Below are 22602 nucleotides of genomic sequence, written 5' to 3'. Positions count from 1 at the left end.
AAAAAGATTATAAAAAGATCTAAGGAAGAAAATGAAGAAATTTATTTCAGGTAGTAAGAATTAAGCTAGAACTGTAGTATAAGCACTAAAAAATAAACTTCAAAAAATATATATGGCCCTACTTTCAAACTGGTAAAAATCAAGATCTCCCAAGTCTGTGTCAGCATTTTTGAAAATTGGAGCCACTCATTTATGTGCCTTAACAGAAGTGCAAGTCCTTAACTAATACAGAAGTAGGCTGTTCACTGCTCATTTAGGAAATGTTTAATTTTTCCAGGTAATGGAAAAGTCTGTAATAAGATTGCTTTGGCTAATTTAAGAACAAAAAAATCTCCTGATATCAATAACAAAACCCAGGTACTGCATGGAATGAAAAAAATAGAGGGAAGAAAATTGTACTAATTAGTTAGTACTTCGAGCTGAAATTATACACATATTTCACCAATACCAAAATCTGGTACAAGAATATAGCTACAATATTTCGCAACTTTGTTGACACATACAAGGAAAGATCAATGCCATAAAGCAACTGGACATGTCACTGCTTATGTGCCATAAACAAAGAAATGCATGAATAGATTGAGTATGGAGACAGATATCAGGGTAAAACACTGAAGTCTGAAAACAGATACCAGGAGATACTTGGTAGTAGCAACATCATAACTTAACAGAAAACTCATGTTAGAAACTCCGAACAACTTGATTACAAGGGGATCTGCATTATAGTTTTCTTTGGTAACTGGCAATCAGTATGGGCCACAGTTGAGGAATAAGATTTTAGTCATTGTATTTAATAAATTTCTAAATCCAAGTTGCTCATATGTGTGCAAGTACCATTAGCATTAGCAAAAATAAACGGAAATCTAGGAAATATCGTGAGGCATATGATAAAACCAAGAACAGCTGAGATTTTAGTGTAGTGAGTAAGCTATCAGTTAAATAGACCCAAATTTCTCAAAGAACTGAGATAAAGAAAATCTGAAATGGAAAAAAATTGAAATGAGGTCAAAATATGTTATTATCCTCCTGCGTATAAAATAAAAAGTGCAGTGATTCAAATTATTTAACACTTAAAACCAGAGCTGACTGAGTATTTTGGATACTAGATTTTTTTTCTAGAAGGGGATTCCATTTATCATTGTATTCACTGAAACTTTGGCGTACTACTTACATTTTGATTCATTTTCCAATTAATTCTACCCTCATTTTTCTCATGTACTTGTATGTAAAGGATGATTGACTTTTTAATAGCAATTTTTTTGCCGTAATCCTCCATAAACTCTTAGTGGCAGAAGACACATCTAGGGACAGATCGGAGCCTGAGATTTTGCCCATGCTGACATTTTAGCTAATGGATAAAGCTATACTAATCTAACCCCCTAACATGGAATACCTCACTTGACAATGTAATTTATGCAGCTGAAAGCCACACTGAGGCAAATAATGTTACATGCGCCTGGGATAACATTATCTAAAACTCAGTGTATAGAAGGCCCTAGTTAGAAAATTTTACATGGCAGGACAACTATAGCATCATCTTGCTATTTTAGAAATGCATTTCTACATTGGCCAGCAGAACTGATCTCTGTTTTTATCCTAGATGCTTCCATAATTCAGATGGAAAAACAATACAAATACACGTAACATTTTAATAAAAAATTTTTATTCTCTTGGGTCCATCTGTGGTATCAGCTACAGACTCAAAAATCTTTCAACAATTAATACAAGAGCAATAGGTTATCCTTTTTGGTTTTTTCTTTGTTTTGTTTACTTCAGACATCTTATTATCCAGATTTCCATGTAAAGATAATGAGGTTCTCTTTATTCCTTTGCCATTATTAAACCCAGATACATTTTTTCACATTAGGATATATGCATCAAGACTTCACTATTTTTGTTGTAAAGAAAATCTCATTTCCTTCTGCTGAGTCACATACTTACTAATTAACTTTAATCATTCCCTATATTTAGAAAGAAACCACAAGTACAGGGACATCCATTGCATACCCACTCATTTTGAAGCTGAACATTTAATCTAGCCAGGCTCTTTCATAGTAGCATTGAAAGGGAGGTTGCTGCTTACGGGAGAACAGACAAGGCAGGGAACTAGGACTACAGTCTTAAGGCAGCTAGGAAGTCTGTTCTACATTCAAGGGCAGGGTTAATACCAGAGGGTACTCCCAACTGACTACTATTCTCCCAGTAATAAGTATATCACAACAGGAAAATGATCTCATCCTGAAGCAAGCAACTAAAGCATTTTATGTACTCTAGAACTGTTTGCAATCCTTCTGTATTTTGATGGGTATAATACTATTTAATTAACTGAGCTCCATGAGCAAAGGGAAGAAAAATCCTGTTAGGAAAGGGTATCAAACAATCTGTTTTTACCATATATATAATTAAACTTCTAATCAACCAATATCATGATCACAGATAGAGCAATTCTGCCTATGATGCCATATATAGCTTTATCTCTTTTTAAATATATGGAATTCACATGGTCCTAATGAAAAAATATGCTTTTCTTTTTCATATTAGATTCAACTGCAGTTTGAATTCATTTGGAGAGTATTTATTAGTCTTAATAAATTCTGTAGGACTTATATAACAGATGTTTTGATGCTATCAGGGATTTATTCGTAAAAAAGAACAACTGGGAATAAAAAGTGTAGCTCTATTATTGTTGCATTTGAAGTATGTTATCATGGAAACACTGAAACTAATCATGATATGCCTGAAAACTAAAAGCTTGCTTTCTTTAACAAACGTTTAAAGTGCAATGTCTGCAAATATATATTTTCTTATGCATACAATATGCAAGTAGATTTTGTTTACAGATAAATACTTATTCTTGTTTAAAATATTAAACCCCCTACACCTACCTTTTGACCTCCTGCAGACTCTGCACTGTGATGCTCTTTTAGTTTTTGTTCCTGCTCCATTATGTCTTTCAAATGTTCATTTACCTAGAGACAAAATAATTTCTTAAGTAGTCTATGCTAAGAAACAAGTGCAAGAAATTACAGGTTTTCTGCAGGTCTATAAACCACTGCCACCAGGTTAATTGAAAACATTAAACAAATGAAGTTTCAGAATCTATAACTCTGAAGCACAGCCAGCAAATGTCAGTGTTTCAACCTGTACATGGTGCCACCTCTTAGCTTTACATTGCCTAAACTAACCTGACCCTTATTATGCTCCATCACATTTAATTAACACTGTATTATCATTAGATGTGATCATGCAGCGAGGGTACATCACAAGAAAGATGTGCTCTAATATAGACAGAACCACCTTGGTTTTGAATCATAGTAAATTACATAGGACAATAATTCTTAGCAGAGCCAACAAGACACCCTCAGTCAGCTCGGCATGGCATCAAAACATGACAGTGACTGTTAGATGTCATATGTAATAAAGACTGTTTTATATTTAGACTTTCCATTTATTTGGCTCCAATATGTTTATTTCTGCAATTTTTTTCCTTTTATTATCCACTTGCAGCAGATTAAGGAACAATCCACATCGGATGCAGTCTTGATATTACCACACACATACATATCCCTATCCACTCATCTCTAACTAAATCATATAGTCTACAAAGAAAATCACAGCTTGCTTTTCCTGTACTCGTACCTTGTTTATCCAGAACATGACAGCATCTTCAATGTCATAAGGCAGATCTGCAGCTTGGAAGAAGGATGAATACTGCTGAGTGCATGCAATCACTTTCTCCACGCTGACCATCTCTACAGTATATGCCATCATTAGAGTATCGATCATGGCCAAGTGAGCACTCTGCAGAGAAGAGCAGTAATATCTATTTAGTTTTCAAATCAAAAGATTACTTTCTTAAGTACTATTTTTGAAGACAGCCCAAAGCAGTAAATGATACAAGTTTTATGTATGGCTGACAGTTTTTGAACAAAAGATAATGATGGAAAGGTGTAACAGATTTGACCAAGCAACAGAAAGCAAAAGGATATTCATTAAAAATGCTTATTACAAATTAAAATAATATCTACAACAAAATTAACACCAAAAATAAAGACTTGGAGCCGGAAGAATAAGAAATTTTAATAATTACAGCAATAAATCACTCTTACATTTTTAAAAGATCTCTTTTGGTCTGTTAACATTTCACCCTAATGAAAACAAAACCCCCTACCTGACCAATTTTATTTGTACTGGAACTAAAAACAGACTGGCTGATACACACCCTTTCATCATCTTGAGAAACAAGTGAAAGTTTACCTATTTAGGTCATAGTACAGGAAAATGACACAATTATACTAACCTTAAGTAAGAAAAGATATGAGAGAAAAGATTTTGTTTTCTTCTAACAAATTATCTTATGCAGATGCTGCTAAATAGGCACAACTAGGTTTCAGATAGGCATACACTGATAAATAAAATATGTTTCTGTGTTAAAAGGGAAGGTATCCGTTTCTTCTAACATTGTTATGGATTGAAAAACACAATGGCTATTTCACAGTTTGTAATAAAATAAAAAAAAAAAAAAAGAGGAAGACTACCAGGATTTTCATTAGATTCTTGTGACTGAGTAAGAAAATTCTGACAGTCTGTAGAGGCGGTGCCTTCAGTTAAACAGATTTGTTTCTGCTTCATAGTTTAAAAGAACAGCAACAGCTTTAAGTATTAAGGAGCAACATTTCTCCTGAACCAGAATGATTTCCAAAGACAATATTTTTAAAAACATTGCCTTTCAACACATCTCACGATGCAAACAAAGATTCCAAACACTCGTTAACACCATCATTCCAATTCAATTCTACAAAAAATATTCATATAAACATTTCACAAGGTAGCTTTCACAGCCATGGCAACAGCAAGAACAACACGAGTCACACAGCAATATGCTATCTACTCGTCTTAGTTAAGGTAGTACACGCACATCATTTACTCCAGAATTCCCAGCAGGAGAGCAATGAACAGATTCCGATTCTGTGCTGCCCTTAGTGTCTGTATCACTGGATAAAGTGAAATTCTTTCAGAAGCAGACAGCAGCATATACCCTTTTTAACTTCGATTAGGTTGTTTTGTTTGTCTGACAAAAAAGGCCAAGCTGTACTTATTGTATCTACTAAAGATGTTCACAAAACTGCTCCTGATGGCCAGCCTTCCTGGCAAGAGCTCATGCATCCACGGACCCTGGATGTGACCTGCAAGTCCTTCTGTCGGCCACATATTCCATCCGTGCCCTTAGCACAGTACTGCTGGGCTAGTAGCCCGCACCTCTTCATCCTCCTTTCTTGGCTAACTTACTCAGAATAACCTTTTTTCACCATACTTTACCTCCCCTGTGAATTTGTTTACAAACTTTCAGCAGGCAGGTACTGATACTGGCTCTTGGGTGCGAATGACAGAAAGAGCGAGCTGGGTAGCAGATGGCACAGAGCTCTTGCCATCCAAAGCATTTAAGAACCAACGTATAGAGAGTATTGCCCGTGCCCAGCCTCTTGAGGAACACCAAACATGGCAATATTTTACAGAGATACAGAAGGGACCGGTCATTCCGTTGTGGACCCAGCAAAAGAGAACAGAAAAGAACTTCAGACCGAATGTCAGATCACCCACTAGTAAAGCCCCAAAATCTTGTGAGGGATTTCATCTTGTCTTCAAGCATCCCACTGTATCAGTGCCCATCTCCTGCCTATGAAGGGGTGCCCTCTCTCTGAGGCAGAACATGCACCCTACTTTCAGATCACGCATGCTTGCTCCTTAGCTGCCTGTCATCTCCTTCCCCCAGCAGCTTGGGTGCCCGCCTCAAGAGACACGCAGACAGTGATGAAGATGCTTCCTCAGCTGGACAGTCCTCACGTCCCTCCAGAAATGGAGGAGGAGGGTAAGCCAGCCCACAGAGAGGGCTGTTGCCCTTGTTTCTTGGTGGCTGTAGAGGCTGAAACAAAGCCCTGCTGCTCACGCTCCGGTACCCGTGGTAAGGAAGCCCTTGAGCGCAGGCAACTTGACCGCAGCACTTTAAGGCATCACAGCCTCTCTATTAAAGATCCTGTGCAGTCCAGCTCACTACAGAATAGAAAACTAAAAAGCTTCACCCAAGAAGGTAAGGGTTTTTCACTTGGATTTATGTTGACATAAGCTTTTTCAACTTTAAACAAGACCGCGGCCTGGCTCTGATAAAGCCAGCCTGAGCTAGCTCCAGAGGTACTTACATTATTGTCAGAAGAAATCCATGGCAATGAGACCATCTGCACAGGTATCTTTTTTGTATAGGGCAGGATGTACATGCATTGGGATGAGGCACAAGAAACCACGGGGCCAAGGAAGGCAGAGGCCAGACCCACGCCCATGCAGGATGCAGAACCTGGGCGCCCACGGCACCGTCCCCAGACGGGCTTCCACAAAGCTCTGTCCTTCGCTTCGGCCTGCAGCCTCGGTACCACTACCGCACATCCAACACAGACTGCGAAACTACACTGCAGCGTGAAACATGAGGAACTCCAGCTCGACAGCATAAACGTGCTCTTTCATACACTGCAAAGCTGGGGAAAGATCAAAGACCTATTCCTAAATATTTTCCAAGTCCAAAACACGGCAGGGTGCCTTGGGGGAAATACAGTGGCTTCTCTTAACATTTTCCTTTTCTGACAAGAGATGGAGAAACAGTTCATTGAGCAGTCTGGTCCAAAGGCTTCAGAACTAAGTTATGCTGAGACATCTGAAAACCACATTAAATGACATGGTATTGCAATGAACTTTGCCCTCACTATAAACAGAGAATATTTATATTTGTGAAGACTAACTAGTAAACAGATTGTGTCTTAATAAAAGTCAGTATCTAAGATATCTATTAATAAAGAAAAACTACTGAAAACAGAAATATGATTTAAAGAAAGTAAACTCATCTCGCTCTATGCTACACAGCTGAAAGTTACAAAAAAACAAACAAGTTTTCCTAAGTTGCAAAAATACAGTTCTATTTCTGGATATCCACTTTTATGGATAATCGTTTTCTGTTCTTACTGTTATACCTCATACCAAGATTTTTGGCTTGGACATAAGTTTTCCAATTTAAGTTCTGACATTAAAAATAAACCCTTCTCTATATGCAAAAACTATCTTCAGTCCTCTTTAGTGTAGTGCTCATAAACAAATTTTACTTAGGTTTGAAATCCACAATTTAAAATAAAATTAACAACTTGAACACATCAACGCTCGTTCACGTGACTGTGTGCTTAATACCTGCATATGCTACTCCCATATCTACGTTTGGTAAACACTCCATTAAGCGACTATTCAGACAGGAAAACAATACAGCAAAGTTCAAGAACTACCGCTATCTGAAAGTTTATTCACTACTGGATTTCTTCCTACCAATATGCTCAATGCATTATAAACACATTAAGAAAATTAAGTTATTTACAATTAGCTGTCACCTATTTTCAGTATTTCTAGTTAATTATTAATGAACTGCCAACTGCTTAAGCAAACAAAAAGAATGATCAAAGGGATGATAATAGATAATACTCTGTACTAGCAAAATTAAGTTTAATAAACTTTCAGCTACGCTGGTGGAATCCTGTGTCACAACTTTTTATGTATGTAATACATACATACTGTCAAATACAAGCATCTTCAAAGTCTTAAAAGTGACTCCAAATTATTTGCTTTATAATTCAAACAGGATGTTCAAAAGCTAACATTTAATAACAAATAATAAAAAGAAGTACTTGAGTCAACTCACATCTATCATCTTGAGAAATAAACTACGAATTTGTTATTTTTGTAATAGTGAACAAAACCAAACTTTTGTCAGAGTGAACAAAAGCAAGCTTTGTTTTATATATCATTCTGTGCTAACAAATCATTTAAAAAAAATAGTATCTGGGAATTCTTTTTGCCAGAAAATTTTAAGTTACCAAATAACATCTAAGAGACCTGACATCTAAAATAGTCTTTAAAAGAACAAGTGGCAGACAGAGAAAGAGAGAAAACTTTACAGTCCCACATTCAGTTCTACTGTTTCTCTCCAGTTTATCTTGGAAAGAGACAGACAAGCTGCATAATTTTTTTAAATGTATTTTTTAATTCACTATGCTCAAAAAGAAAGACTAAATTAAAAATTGTATTGCAAAAATAGTCTCCTACTGTTTCAAAAAGAGTTATGCTTATAAAGCTGTGTAAGTTCTGTAAGAACCAATTTTTCAAAGGCGTTCTACTGACGGTACGTAATAGCAAACATCATGTGCACCTCTCGCTGAACTGCGTATTTTAAGTAGAGCTAACAAAAGCAAAAGGGAGAAGGGACTTTGGCTAGTCACGTCAGCAATCATGACTGAACCATGACAAGGGGAAAGGCTGCTTCAGACATGAGGGGCAACAGAGACCCCATCTCAGCTTAGCAGAAACGAGCATCAGCTGCTCAGCAGAGTCTTCCTCTGGACACACCTGTAATGAAACGTCTGAGGGGCTCCCCAGGAGCTGAATGCACCCATTTTCCCCCAAAGCTCAGCATTCAGACACGTGAAGCTAAAAACAGGCAGGGTATCATACTTCTGCATACTTCCCGTGTCCCCCACATCTGTATATGGAGGTGCCGTTTCAAAGATGTGATTTTTCAGAGATAAACCTGATCAATTACTTGAGAGTGAAAAAAACCTGAAATCGTTAAGATTACTAATCTATGGATTTAAAAAAATTCTTCTACCACCTCAATATTATGAATTAGCAAAGACCCCAGTACTAAATCAATAAACAGGGTTCCTTTCGTTCTGAGCATTTTTTCTTTTCTTTTTTTAGTGTTGAGGGTTTTTTTTTTTTTAATTTAAAATAGAAATGCCATTCCAAATTGTTTCAGGCCCTGTTGTAAAGTTTCTTTACTCAGGAAACTTTCCCTACTAAGCTTTTTCCAGTGCTGCATTCCACGTCCTTCACATCAAAGTCTCAGGGACTGTAGAACTGGCTTACCAAAATACAGAAATACAGTTAACAGATCAATGAAAAATATTTGAATTTACTGTATCAAGTACACTATATAATAAGTGGTCATTAATTTACATTATTAAATTAACAGAATAGAATAAAAACCAACAGAGAAATACCTAAATAGATCAAGATGAATGCAACAGTGAACAATAGAGGCATTAACATGCTGTTTTATCACAGTAAAACTTTGTTATTCAGAGATCTGGTTTAAATCAATTCAAAAAAGAAAAAAATCTGTCATCTTTTGATCATTTCACTATAATGGTGCATAGTACTAAGATCCTACATGGCACACTATGAGGTATAAGAAAATACTAAATGCTGGATTCTTAGAAGCATTTATTTTTTAAGACACAAACATGCTTTTGTCTCTCTTTGCTACAATCTGTCTGCACAGAACACATGAGTTTTAATCCAGTAATCTTTAAAATCTCACATAATCACTAGTTATTTTCTGTTTTGTAATGTAGGCTCCACAGCTTTATTTTCTACTACAGAACAGTTCAGTAAGAAGCTTACCGAATTGTAAAAGTACAATTATTCTAAAGCATCACTGCTAATGCTTTCTCTGTCGGCCGCGTCATTGATTACGGCGCTAACTCCACTTCCCTTGAAGAACTGCCAACAGCCTCTTAAAAAAAAAAAAAAGTACTATGGAAAAGGTATACATGATACTGCGCACACAGATGCTTCTAAAGAAATACTGCACATTATAGACAGCCCCTACTATTATTAGTTACTACTGAGTACCTCTTATAGTGCTTGTCACACTCCATCGAATGACGCATATTAGGAGGTCTCTCTTGACCCAATGCTTTTGGAAAATCGTAGACAAAAGTGCCCAACCATATTCCAGTATGACATTTGAGGAAGGGACTGAAAGAGGACAGAGTTTATTACTGTTATATTCGTGTTAAAAAAAAGGGAGGGAGAGGGGGAGGGTTTTTTCTTAAGTCTTTTATTAAAAAAAAGCCCCTCATCTCACTATGCTTTGGAATAGTGATTTGATCTTTGATGGGATATGGCTTTTATAAACAGGAATATGTATTTTCTGATCCTGTGGAATTCAGTCATGCCTCAAGAATTTTGTGAAGGAATTTGGTTGTGTTACAACACTTTCTTCCTCTCAACACTGGCGTTCTTGCTTGCACAACAAACCCGTGTTTTTAGATAAATTCCCCCAAGATTCTGCCCAGACTGGATTGGGCACCTGAACAGAGAGCAAAGAGCAACTGAGATCAGCTCTCCACCTTTAACTGGGAATACACTTGCATCATCTTTGTATCAACAGCTTGTGTGTGTGGCCAGCTCTCTACCTGCTGAAAATATAGGTTTCTGAATCCAGGTATTTCTCTCAATACAGTAAAAAAAGAAAAGTCTGGTTTGCAATGTTCACCTGCGGCACTCGTCACGTGAGTCACCTACTTCAGTTAACAACAAAAGGCAGAGTAACTATCACGGACTTGAAGAAGCTTTTACTGAAAAATTGTATTAAGATTACAAGTATTTTAAGCGTTCTGTGTATTCCTAAAAATTATTGATCTGTTAATGCTTACTCTAAGTAACAATTTTTTTAACTGAAATTCTCATTAATGCTCTGTCAGTATATGCTCATTCTTAAATTAATGTTACCTCCTTTTACAATTATTATCAGTGGTCGGTTGTTATCAAGTCAGAGCACAGATAACCAAAAAGAAACAAAGCAAGAAAGAGAATACAACACCTATGACAGAGATCATCTCCACAAAAACCACCACCGAGTTTATAATCGCTAGAAGATGCTCATCATATGGAAAAACCATTATTATAGGACAGGAACTTAAGAAAATTTGATGAGGAGCTTGGAAGAGAAACTGAGGAGCTATAAAGGATATGCAGCGAAGGGTGGAGGAAAGGCTAGTAGCCAGAGATTACGAGAGCAAAGGAGGTGGCAGATGAAGCTGGGACTACGCAGCATAGCGATCTTGTGACACGAAGTGAGCAGCAGAAATACAGATTACTTCAGTCAAAACCTGCCCGAGATCAGGCTCCGATGTCTCTGGGGAAGTCCCTCCAACCACACTGTAAACTGAACATGAAAATTCATCGCCAAAGCTACGTTACAAAACTTCACCTAAAGCACAGAACTCCAACCCGGTAACTCTATTGCAAACTTCAAAGTTACTGTTTAATTTTATCACGACTCATATATTAAAATGAAGACAGCTCTGGTACTATAAAAGGAATAAAGAAAGGTTTTAAAGATTTCCGTCAACAAAATGGAGCAGTCGGAAGCCAATTCTGCCCTGTTGACAATTTTGGGGCTTAATTTCGGACTCGGCTCGCACAATACTCAGGCCTAGGACAATTCTGAAGTAATCCCAACTGCCTAGTTATTCTTGCCCTGCAATGGGATGGTAGGGTCGAATTCATGAAGAACAAGCACCTGACTCCGATAAGATGCTTGTTCAGCAAGAATGGGCATTACTGAGTCACTCCAAACATACTGTAACAGGTTCTACAAGGCAGAGGGAATGTTTTATTTCCAGTATTTACTATAAACTTCTCTATTTGGTTAACTTTAAGAAGTTAGTCACAATAACCAATTACATGACTATATATATAAATAATTTGTTTGACTATACATGTTTGAGATGAGAAACAATTATAATTCATTTTTAAAAGTAGATTTAAGTACAGAAGCTTGCTGAGTGAAGCATTTTGATACCTCTGCTAAGTTCTCCTATCTAAGATTTCTTCATTATATTTGTTAGGGAATTTAACAAATTGATCTATTAACTCAATTCTAATTAAATCCTTGACAGAGATTCCCAAAGTCTTTCTGAATTGCATAACCAAGTGAGACTTTCCCTTCCTTCCTTCCCCCCCAACAAAATACCTCACTGAAATCCAGAGCCAGCAATCAGTGGGCATTCCATTATTTTCATTTTGTCATATTTTATAGTTTCACACTACAAAGTTCGATTTTTGCATCCTGCCTGTATCCTACTTACAGGAAGAATCAAGTGCCTAACAATACAACTGCAAAGCTTCACTGCCTTTATATTATACACTCTTTTTTTTAAAAAATGAAACATTTGTAGCTGTCTAGGTTAAACTAAAATGAAGAATTAATGTAGGACAACTGGTATCAGGATAGTGTTATACACATTTAGAGGAATGAATAGCAGCAGGCTCAAATTTCCCAGAATACTCTGTTTTTGCAGATAATTAAGGATTTTGCTAGCTCACCCTGTCATATCTGGTCCAGATAAACTAGAAACAAAACGCACCATTTACAACAATTCCATTCTGTTCTGTTACGTACACACACAGTTTCTGTACTCTTATGCTTTAGACGCTTATATGAAGAAGAAACAAGAACTATCTACATAAAATACTGTCTGAGCATCTTCTATCTCGACGATCTCCAATCTTTGAGGAATTCAGGATTTGGGAAAAAGAGGAACAGGGCTTCAGTTATAAACCAACTATATCCATATGTAAGCAGACAGTAGTTCCTTCTGCTGCTGTCTGCGCCTCGCTCATGCCGGCACGGTAAGCGGCATCGAAGCAGTGGCTGCCGCCTGCGGCGGCGCAGCAAGCGCCCCGCCGCGGGGGGAGCCCCAGGACCCCCCAGGCCCGTCCACCTCGGCGCACCCGTGTAAGGAATGGCACCCTGGGCGCGCAGGGCTGCTGCCGCCTGCCGCCGCGGGAGCGGAGGCCAGACAAGGTGGGCTGCTACAGCTTCTGGGGCGAGGAGTTGAGCTTTGGGTGATGCGCTGAAAGTACGAGAGCGAGGAAGTCAGAGGTGGAAGGCAAGACGAGGCTGAGGTCCCAGCATAAGAGTACGCGTAGGGCTGGGGTGCGAATTCACGGAGGTGGGAGTAGAGGAGGAAACGGGGACCTGTCTTCTCCAGGGCATGGCTCAGCCTGGCACTGAGCCGCAGCATGCTACAAAACTCACCGGCAGAGCCACCCTGGCCACTGCTGAGGGCAGCATCAGAGCAGAGCAGTTCTGAAACCTTACAGCCTAGGCCACTAATTAATTCATTATACATTAAAGTCCGAGAGCCATTTCTGAATGAGCTCCTGTTGCTCAGGTAACTGAGGTAATGTGTGCTTTCTCAACGACTGCAGCTCTGCTTTGCCTTTTTCTTTTTGTTAACAAGAAACTAGTTCGTTACCCTCACATTTTATCTCAGAATCCTTCTAAGGTTTAAAATGTTGAATGAATGTACAAGACCCATCTGGTTGAAGCCACGTACCCATATTGATATTTTAACAGTAATTCATTAAAATTTTGCCTAGAGTAATACAAGGGGTGAAGTTTTACATAACGCTCAGCACTTAACCTCTCCTTCTGCTGCGCAATGGCCTTGGGTTCTGCCAAGCTCAGCTCTCTCATAACGAGCTCTGTTGCACATACAGTGCTAATGAGAGTAAGGAGAAAAGAAAACTCATGCTTTAATTACAGCGAGGAATAATATGATATACCGGTTTGTTCAATTACTATGTTTAACACACAACATATTGGAAGGTTGATTACTCATTGCGGTTTACGATGAATCTCGATTTGAGATAAAATTTTAAAAATTGCTTATTTTCTACAATTTGCTGGAGACAAACTGTATTCGAAACAAACAATCCATCCACTTGGAATCACAGAAAAATGTGGACTGGAAGTGACCTCAGGAGGTCATCTACTCCCTGCTCAAAGCAGATCCAATTAGCTCAGGTTTCTCAGGGACTTGTCCAGTCAAATTTTTAATACCAACAACGATAAAGAATCAACAACCTCTTTGGGCAACCACCTAACGTCTTCCAGTATGTCAGAGTTAGCAAGTTTCCTTATCTGGACAAAATCCCAACCTCACGGAAAGCACATGGCTCAATTAAAATGTACAGAACGGGCTATGCAGCTGTCATTTGCTTCAGTAAGGGAACACAAATACTGAACTCATATCACTATTTGTAATTTTTTTTAAGGTAAATAATAACATTCGCTTTCCTACAAGAGGCTAGAGGAAGTTAGCAGTGGTATCCTCATTTTTCAAATCAAGAAATGATCAAGTAGGTCTAAGTCTTCAATACAAAACTAACTAAGATCCAGGATGCAGGCTAAGAAGCCTGCAAGTCAGCTCCCAAAGCACAGTGAAACAATACAAGTTACCCTGCTGTTCTCTATCACAATATAAGCCCAGAAAACATTCAATACAGGTGTAAAAGATGAAGAATTTAACCCAGCATAATTCATCCTACCCCATAAAACTGAAGTTTATCAGGTGACGTGAGATGTGGAAAACAAGCAGGATGCTCTTTTAAAAGGGGGAAATCGAGCATGAATTTTCATGTGAAGATTCAATCTAAAAGTCTTCCTACATTTTAATCTGAACAGACTCCACATGATTTCCATACTGCTTTTTTTAATGTATACCTTTACATGCCATTTCTAAACGTTTCCTTCGGTAGTGCCGCGGGGCGCCGGCAGGCTCTGCGCCGCGCTGTGCCGAGCCTTCTAAGATCTTAACTCCTGCATTCTCCTCCGTTTCCTCCGGAAACGTGCCTCCCAAGCGAGCCGGCCGCGCGCCACTCTTGCCAAAGTACAACACTGCACATAAAATGTCTTCCCTGAATAACTGAAGCCTTTAAGAAGAACTTATAAACAAGAGCTTTGTGGTTTTGTTGCAAAACTTATCTTCGTTTCTGAGAGGTGACTGTCCCACTCGGTCTAAATTTTTACCATATGTCAAAGAAAATATGCATTTTTAGCACCTTAGACAAAACAAAAAAATTAGTTTTGAAGCCAGTGCCTCTGAAGTGCAAGTATTCAAGAACTAGGGAAAACTCCATCCTTTTACATGCCAAATATCACTATATTTTTATAAAACAGCTATTTGAGACCCTATGAAGTATTGAAGTGCTTTTTGTTAAACTGCTGATGTACAAAAATATATTTTTAGGTCAGAAACACCAGAATCTTTCTGAGGTTTAGCTTTCTTTGTTGATCTAGGAAAATATCAAAGAAAATCAAAACATTATGTCTCGTCATTCCAGCATATTGCCTTTAAAAAGACAAAAACTACCTTGAATTTTCATATGAGTGCAGTATAAAATCTTCCTGTGTTTGCATATGAACAGGCACTGATTATTTCTTTGCATCTTTTATGGATAATAAAGAGACAACGAGGAAATCAGGCCATCATACTCATCATTGCAATAGCAATTACATTAAGCATAGGAATTATTTGTCCTTTTCCTCATAGATTTGCAGGAATATCATATTTATAGAGCATAACATTGCAATAGCAGTGTATGAGAGGGAAATCGACCTTGTCAAACAAAAACAACAGTTCAGGTCAAAACACCACCACCACCACCACCCTCCCAGCCTCCTACTTAAATTAACTTCATGAACAGCAGGAAGGAAATTAAAACAGACACAGAAAATTATACTGATCACAATAAACCTGTTTCCCTTTGGCTGTTGCTGTAGTAAAACTTACGAGTGACAAGCTGCTGACTAATCAAATTACTAAATCAGACAGTTGACCAATATTTTTTCATCTAGTGATTAAAAGGATAGTGACAGGCCAGCCATAACAGCGGCTGCAAAACAAGGGAATGAATAGTCCACGGCTATGGTACAACTTAAGTGGGGAAGCTGCACAAGGTTATATTTACAAATATAGTCAAAAGCCTCTTCATTTGTTTGGTGGCTCAAACTAAACACCATTTAGGAAGTTTTCCTAAGTCATATTTTGAACATCTCAGAATTGCAGGGTTTCTTCAGAGAAAGAGACATATACACAGGCATAAATACGGGGCAGTTATTTTACTTTAAACTTTACGATCCCATTTTTCCTCTTCCCAGCTCTGTACTCTGGTATACAGTTTGTATTTAAGAAACAGAGACTTGCATGCTTTCACAGAGATCCTGCTGTACCACTAATCCTTCTTAATAACTTCCTCGCAGCCAGGGATGTCTGCTTCATTCACCCGTGTGGATTTTTGCAGGACATCTGGCTATTTGGGATATTACCTCCCATCACTGTAAGCTTCTGCAAAGCAGAGGGATTTACGGGCTATGTCTACATAAGGAACCACTGAAGACCAACAGGAACAGATGAGTAGACAGAGAAGGTTTGTGCTGAGGACTTGATGTCCACTTTATGCACATTTAAGTAGGGTTTGACTTTGGATTAGGTCTCATGTGGTTCCTTAGACTGAACGAGATGAATCCAGGTCATGCACTCCAAGACTGCTCCACAACACAGACCAAGCGCAGCAGGCGGGCACAGTTAGGGTATTTGCTTCCAAGGTACACTCCTGATCCAAAACAAAAGGTTAACGTAGACCTGCAGTACCAGCAACATGCAACACGTGCAGCAATACTAGAAACTACTCATGTCAGTCAATAACCTTAAAATGTGGAATATATTCTAAGAGAGTCAGAGTCCAAATACCAGATGGCTTTTGGTTTAGATAACCACTACCACTGCTTTAAAAACAAACCAATGAACCAAGTAATTTTCCACGTATTAAGTTGATGTAACACTAGCCAACCATTTTGCCACTAAAAAGAAAGCTGAGCTTTTTTTCTTTTTTTCCTCTCCTCAAACAATCCATGATACAGACTTGTGTTCTCAAGCATCTCTCCACTTTAAGAACAATCTGAAATTGATGCAATTTGTCAATAAGGCAATAGCATGTTTTTCTATCAGCTCTGTAAGAATTAAAGGGATGATTAGTTTGTGGCCCCCACACAGAAAAGGCGAGATTTTTTTTCCTAAAGAATTCAGATAGAACGGGAGACCAGATGCCTAGACTCATGCTTCATGAGCATCTGTTTATAAACTATTTTTTATGGCATCAAAATGAATTGGAAAAGTCTTTCTCCCGTCTCTCTTTGGTAATGAAATAATTGCCAATCCATATAGCTATTTCAGAAGTTAAAATAATAAAACACACAATCACGTTCTCATTCCGCATGCCTTTTTGGTTCATAATGTTATTCCAAGAGGTGTTACGTAATTAGTACCTCTCAAAATGGTAAAGTCAGTTGCAGCAATAACATATTCACATTGTAATAAACAATTGTTTTCAGTGGCAACACATCACTCCTCCTTTCCTCCCCAACTGAGGCAAGCTGAGTAAGAGGCAGAGAAGATAAATGAAACAAAACAGAGAAAACAGCTGAACCACAAGAAAAAGAATAAACTACGAAAAAATCTGTTGCATGAAAAATGATAACTCTTATCCTTTCACTTTAAAAAGAGAACATGCATTTCAGTGACTTAGATAGTGATTACTGCAATGCAAGCAGGCATTTGCTGCACTTCCAAAAAACAGCAGTAAATACTGAGAGCACCAGTCGAAACCTCTGCTATAAGCATGAGATATGTCAGTGCATGCCGTCCGGAAACCAGACAAGCTGCTTGCATACTGATGAAGCCCGTGCTTCAGCAAAAGGAATGCTCCTCACTGTTGAATCTCAACTATTAAATCACATTGTTAACTGGGAGGTGGGAAGAAAAGGAGAAGGGAGGGAGCAGGACAGCAAAAACATCTTAGCTGTTCTTAAATGACAGATTTGGAGAAGAGCAGCCTGTCAAACATTAAGTCCTATCAGCAGCATTACATCCTGCACAGAGAAATCAGTGCAGACCTAGTGCAAGAGGTCAGCACAGCGCTGTGTGTTTAAAGACATGTCACTTCTGGCAGGAGCCAGGCAGTTTGGCTGATCAGCTACACTGTTTTGCCTGGGTGGTAGGGAGACAGCCACAGAACACACCCTTTGCTGGGGAGGGCTGTGTGTCGAACTTCTGGTGGAGCTGAGAAGAGTTTGGTTTGGGACACTTGGACGACAACAACATGGTTTGAATAATAATGACTGCAGGGCAGTGAGATCAAGCACAGGCCAAAAGACAAAACAAAACAAAACAAAAAAATGAAGCAAACAAACCACAATTGCTGCAAGAACCTAGTTGATGTTTTTTTGTTTGGACTAAATGAAACAAGCAAAAGCAGAAATTTTTGTTTCCTGAATTTGTCTTAATTTTTGACTGCCTTATGGTGCTCTGTGGGTGGTAAGTCCAGTCATTTCCCCTTGTCCGTCCATCCCCCATCCTTGTCATAAAAAATATAAATTGACTGACATCTGTTCTTTCTTTATAACCAACCAAACTCTAAAACTCCATAAATCCTTAACTTGGAAAGGGTGAGGATTGTGAAACTTGTCTAAACTGCTTTTGTGAGATATATTACTGAACATCTTAGGAAACGATTAGAAGTCCTTGACTTGAAGTCTGTTTTACCAGAATAAAATACAGTAACTGTGACTTATGTTATCTAAGTACCCAAAAGAAAACTTTATCAAACCTAGAAATCTGTCTTACTGGATAAGCAGGTTGAGCAGGCTGATCTGTAATATTTCAGAAAGTTAAAAAAAAAAGAAATCAGTATTGGAGGAGTACAAGATGGAGCAGACACAAGCAGAAAAACTGGTATATAGTCCTCAGTAAAGAAGAACTATCATAGCACATCTGCGGGTCACAGGTAACAGGCAATAAACAAACCAATATGTAAAACCACACGATAAATCCAAATCAATAAACAATTCTGCTATAGACAACTTCTTTTAACGGATGTTACAGATATTAGAAGAGTGGGTAGAAGCACTCTCTCTGTATTAGAAATTAAAACATCTTCATTTTAAAATATGCTTTACAACAGTTTAGATGATTTTTGGTTTATTTAATGTGTTAATTACTCACTTAAGTATAACAGTAAGCTGAACTATTATTACTCTGTTGGTTTCTCATTTCTTAATATGCTACTCTTATAAACCATAAGGGTTTGGGGGAAGTTAGCTTTTGCTTATTTCCTACACTTTTCCATCACTGGCTGGCAAAAGTGATTAGTCTTATAGCCATTAATTAACAAAAACCCAATCCCAAAATATCATGCACGTGTAGTGTAACTGTACAGTGCAGCTACAGCGGATATATTAATTTAAAGCATTATTCCATTATCTCACAGTAGATAAGAGATGTAGTTACAGAAGTGAGGGAGCACAGACTGAAAAATTCCTACTCCACTATTAGTTATTGATGGAGACCAGTTACCTTTCTAAAGGGGCAATTCCCAATATTTTAAACATCATCTTTCTTTCCTAGAACACAAGAGTGAAACTGGGCATATACAGAGGCAGAGATCTGAAGGGCACGCATGTGTAACAGTCACTTTAAATACAGTATGTTCCTTTTCATTGTAAAGCCTATTGTCAAAACTGACTGCTGTTTATCCTAAAAATTAGGATAAACCAAGAGGAACACTGATACTAATACAAATTATTTCTGCTGCAAGTCTAGCACTCTTCCATGTTCATTCACTTTACACTTGGGTGTGAAATAAATATTGACCATCAAAAAACCATCTGGTATAGCAGTTGCCATGTAGTTCAGGTACTTCATTCTCACTCTCAAATGCAGACCACTTTATTCCCATTGTGCCTTTTGCAGATGAGAAAGTTGTTGTTTAATGCAAGTCACCTGCACTGAAAAAAGAGGCGCAACAGAAGACAGTTTGGTACTTCAGATGATCAGGCACTGAGGGGCTCTTGTCTGTGGCTGCCCTGGATAAACGATTTTAACACAGCTCTCTTCTTCCTTCTCCGTGCCTTATCACCTGCGATTTCCTTGTTCTACCCCAGGATGCGGATCCTCGCAGCCGGAAACGTGCTCCCAGCTCCGTCCTCTCCTCTCGCCCGGCCTGCGACAGCAGCAGTTTGGGCTGCGTGCCGGGCCCGTGCAGCCGCAGAAGGAAGCGCTCTGCGCAGAGCTTGCTCTTCGCACACCGGTTTCCCATCGCCACCGCAGAAAAGGCTGCGGGCTGGCTGCCAGCCACGGGCCCCCACTGATCTATCATACAGCTCTGACTGCGACTACGCGATGGTTCAAAGTATAGAAAAGGCAGGATAACAGTGATTCCAGGAACTTTTGACTCAGATACTGCTATTTAAAATACTTCTATCATTCATTAATATGACCTTTACAATGACTTTTGAATTAACTCCTAATTGACTATAGGGATTCTCCTTATATAAAGTATGAATTCTTTTGGTATATCAGTAACAGAATACAAAGTTATTTTGAATGTTGCCTTTATCTTGACTCTCTGGGTTTCTTCTCCATTTACATTACAATAAGCATGAGGGAGAAAAAGTGAAAAGAATATTACAGTATAGGATGGGGACATGAACTGGAAAAATTAGGGCTTGGGAGCCTAGCAAAGCAAGCATCTAGCCATTACAGAGTAGTACTCCAAAAAACTGAAATAAAATACAAGGTTCCTTCAGTCTCACCATTAAGACTATGCAAAATATCAGTCAGCAAATGTTTCTCCTGTATTAGTTGATGCGCACTGCATACGACAGCCTACCACTCCACCACTTCATCCATTTGATCAATTAGTAGAGATCCACACTGTGGATCTACAAATCTACAAGCTCTGATGCTGGCTGAAGTGCATGCTCATGTAACCCCATGCAGCATGACTGCAGATCTCGTTTTTTATTGTTTTCAGATTGTGATTTTGGGGCGGGGGGGGGGGGAGAGCAAGAGATTTCACAGCTTCCTCAGAAGTCCCCTAGCAATCAGCTGAGCACTCATTTTCACTCTTGCACTCAGTAGTTTTATGATCTTTATTTTCTGGATGTTTGTGTTCAGGTGCTTATATCCATCATAAAAGTAGTGATGCCTCGTTTTGCACCAGCAGAACTCCACAGTAACTAAATTTTAATATATTACAAGTGCTACCTAATGCTAAATGAACTAAAAATTAAAGTCTTTACATAAATGAACAGTCAGAATTGGTGCAATTGACTTTAATGTCTGGATCCCCTACTTGTAGATTTGGCCCAATAACACTCCTTATATACTTGTTTATATATACACATTTATACTTTATGTGTGTGCATATATATAGGAATGAGATGTCAGAGCACCTTTTGAATACATGTAGCAAACAATGTGTACAACAGGCCTTAAACCATGAGAATGAATCAGTCATTCACACAGCATTACCCCATTTTTCATGTGAATGAGACCGGTTGTCACATTCAGAGACTAACATCTTGCTTTTGCCAGAGTAACCAGACTGCAAATGACAACGTAATTCTGGCTTTTCCTAGCTTGCAAGTACTTGGCTTTACCACTATTTTTTTCTTGTTTTTTTGTGCACAGCGACATACAGAAACATTATTCCCATTTTTATTTTACCTAATTTTATATCCTTTCCCCAAGAATGATTTTTTCTATTTTTATTTTATAAAGTAACCAAAGTAATCAATGATTAAAATCAATAGTTGTTTATTATTACAGCCATTTGCCTAACAAGTTGTACTTGGCTGTCTGTAAACGCAGATAGGGACCTTTTGTTTCTTTGTTACCCTGCTCCAACCTTATCTTCTTGGGAACTGCCCATTGCCCCTCTGTATCCAGCAAGACAGCTGATGAAACAATTAAATTTCTCCCCTCCTCATAGTGAGTGTACTACCAAGCTCTAACAGTGAACATATTTATGTTGTAGAAATATCTGTCTGTCTGTCTATAGTCTTCTCACTCAGTCTCTAGAGTTTATTCTGCATTCGATTAATGGCATATACATTTCAGAGAAAGGGTAGGCTGCCCTGCTTTAAATACTGCTTGCTGCATTTTGACATTTACAACAACTGGATCTGGGGAAAAAATGAATGATGATACCAAGTTATCAAATTTCAGCTCAAAATTCAGCTCAAAATATCCTTTAGCTTTCACTGTATAATCATGTTCAAACTGCTTATGCAAACGCAGCTAATTCCATCCTCAGAAAAAGTAACATCTGAAACATGCAAAAGGTTGCAAAAACAGTCTCTGTAAACAAATACCACTGCGGTCTGAAACAGTCTACTCAGACATAACTTTTCACAGCAGCAAGTATGAAAGATAACCTTTGAGACTGAGTACTGGACTTCTTTTGTAGAGGAGAAAAAGTGTTTAAAATATCATATTAGCATCATTACATATTCAAAAGACTCTACATAACATCAGTGTGAATTCAATAAACACACAATTTTTAAACAGGTAAATTCAGCAGGAGATGCACAACACGGATATACGCCCCACTACTGTTCAATCCTGGCCTATTGCTCATCTATGAGACCTGCCTATTCCATCTAATTTACTTCCTAACATAGAAACAAGCTACTTAAATAAATTTCTTTAAAGAAAACACAAGTCTACAAGTAGCATAAAAAGCCTCTTACCTTTATATGAATCTTTACACAAATAAGTTAAACAATGCGTAACAAAAGCTAACATTTAAAATTACGGGAATAAATTGTACTCAAAATACATGCATCTTGATGGCTCCAACTAGTTCCTTTAAATTAGATTATTTTCAACTTATAAGGAAGAGATGAATTCTTACATGTGAGACAAAAGGAGAAGAGGCAGATAGCTTGACAGATGGGATTACGATTATTTTCACTGATTAGCATTCTAGTGCAACATGGTATTAATTAGTTTGTGACATCAGTTCCAGATAAAAGCCTAGGGCACTCCCTCCCACCCTTTCCCCTCATTACATTAGGAAAGTTATTGCTATGCTGTT

The 22602-nt window shown here is 38.2% G+C and overlaps 1 protein-coding gene across 5 annotated transcripts in view; it reads right to left on the bottom strand.

The window, feature by feature from the left end:
- CAMSAP2 (calmodulin regulated spectrin associated protein family member 2) overlaps positions 1 to 22602 on the bottom strand; it is a 99204-nt gene that overhangs the window by 43528 nt on the left and 33074 nt on the right. For all 5 annotated transcript variants that reach the window (XM_026118489.2, XM_026118463.2, XM_026118473.2 and 2 more), the window contains exons 3-4: positions 3640 to 3801; positions 2886 to 2969 (exon numbers count right to left, since the gene is read on the bottom strand). In XM_026118489.2, coding sequence (XP_025974274.1) covers positions 2886 to 2969; positions 3640 to 3801 — 246 coding nt within the window. The remainder of the gene's footprint in view (positions 1 to 2885; positions 2970 to 3639; positions 3802 to 22602) is intronic.

This window comes from Dromaius novaehollandiae, chromosome 8 (genome assembly GCF_036370855.1).
Source record: "Dromaius novaehollandiae isolate bDroNov1 chromosome 8, bDroNov1.hap1, whole genome shotgun sequence".
In the NCBI taxonomy this organism is placed as follows: domain Eukaryota; kingdom Metazoa; phylum Chordata; class Aves; order Casuariiformes; family Dromaiidae; genus Dromaius; species Dromaius novaehollandiae.
Note: the sequence above shows the minus strand (reverse complement) of the source record. Positions and strands in the feature narration are given on the sequence as shown.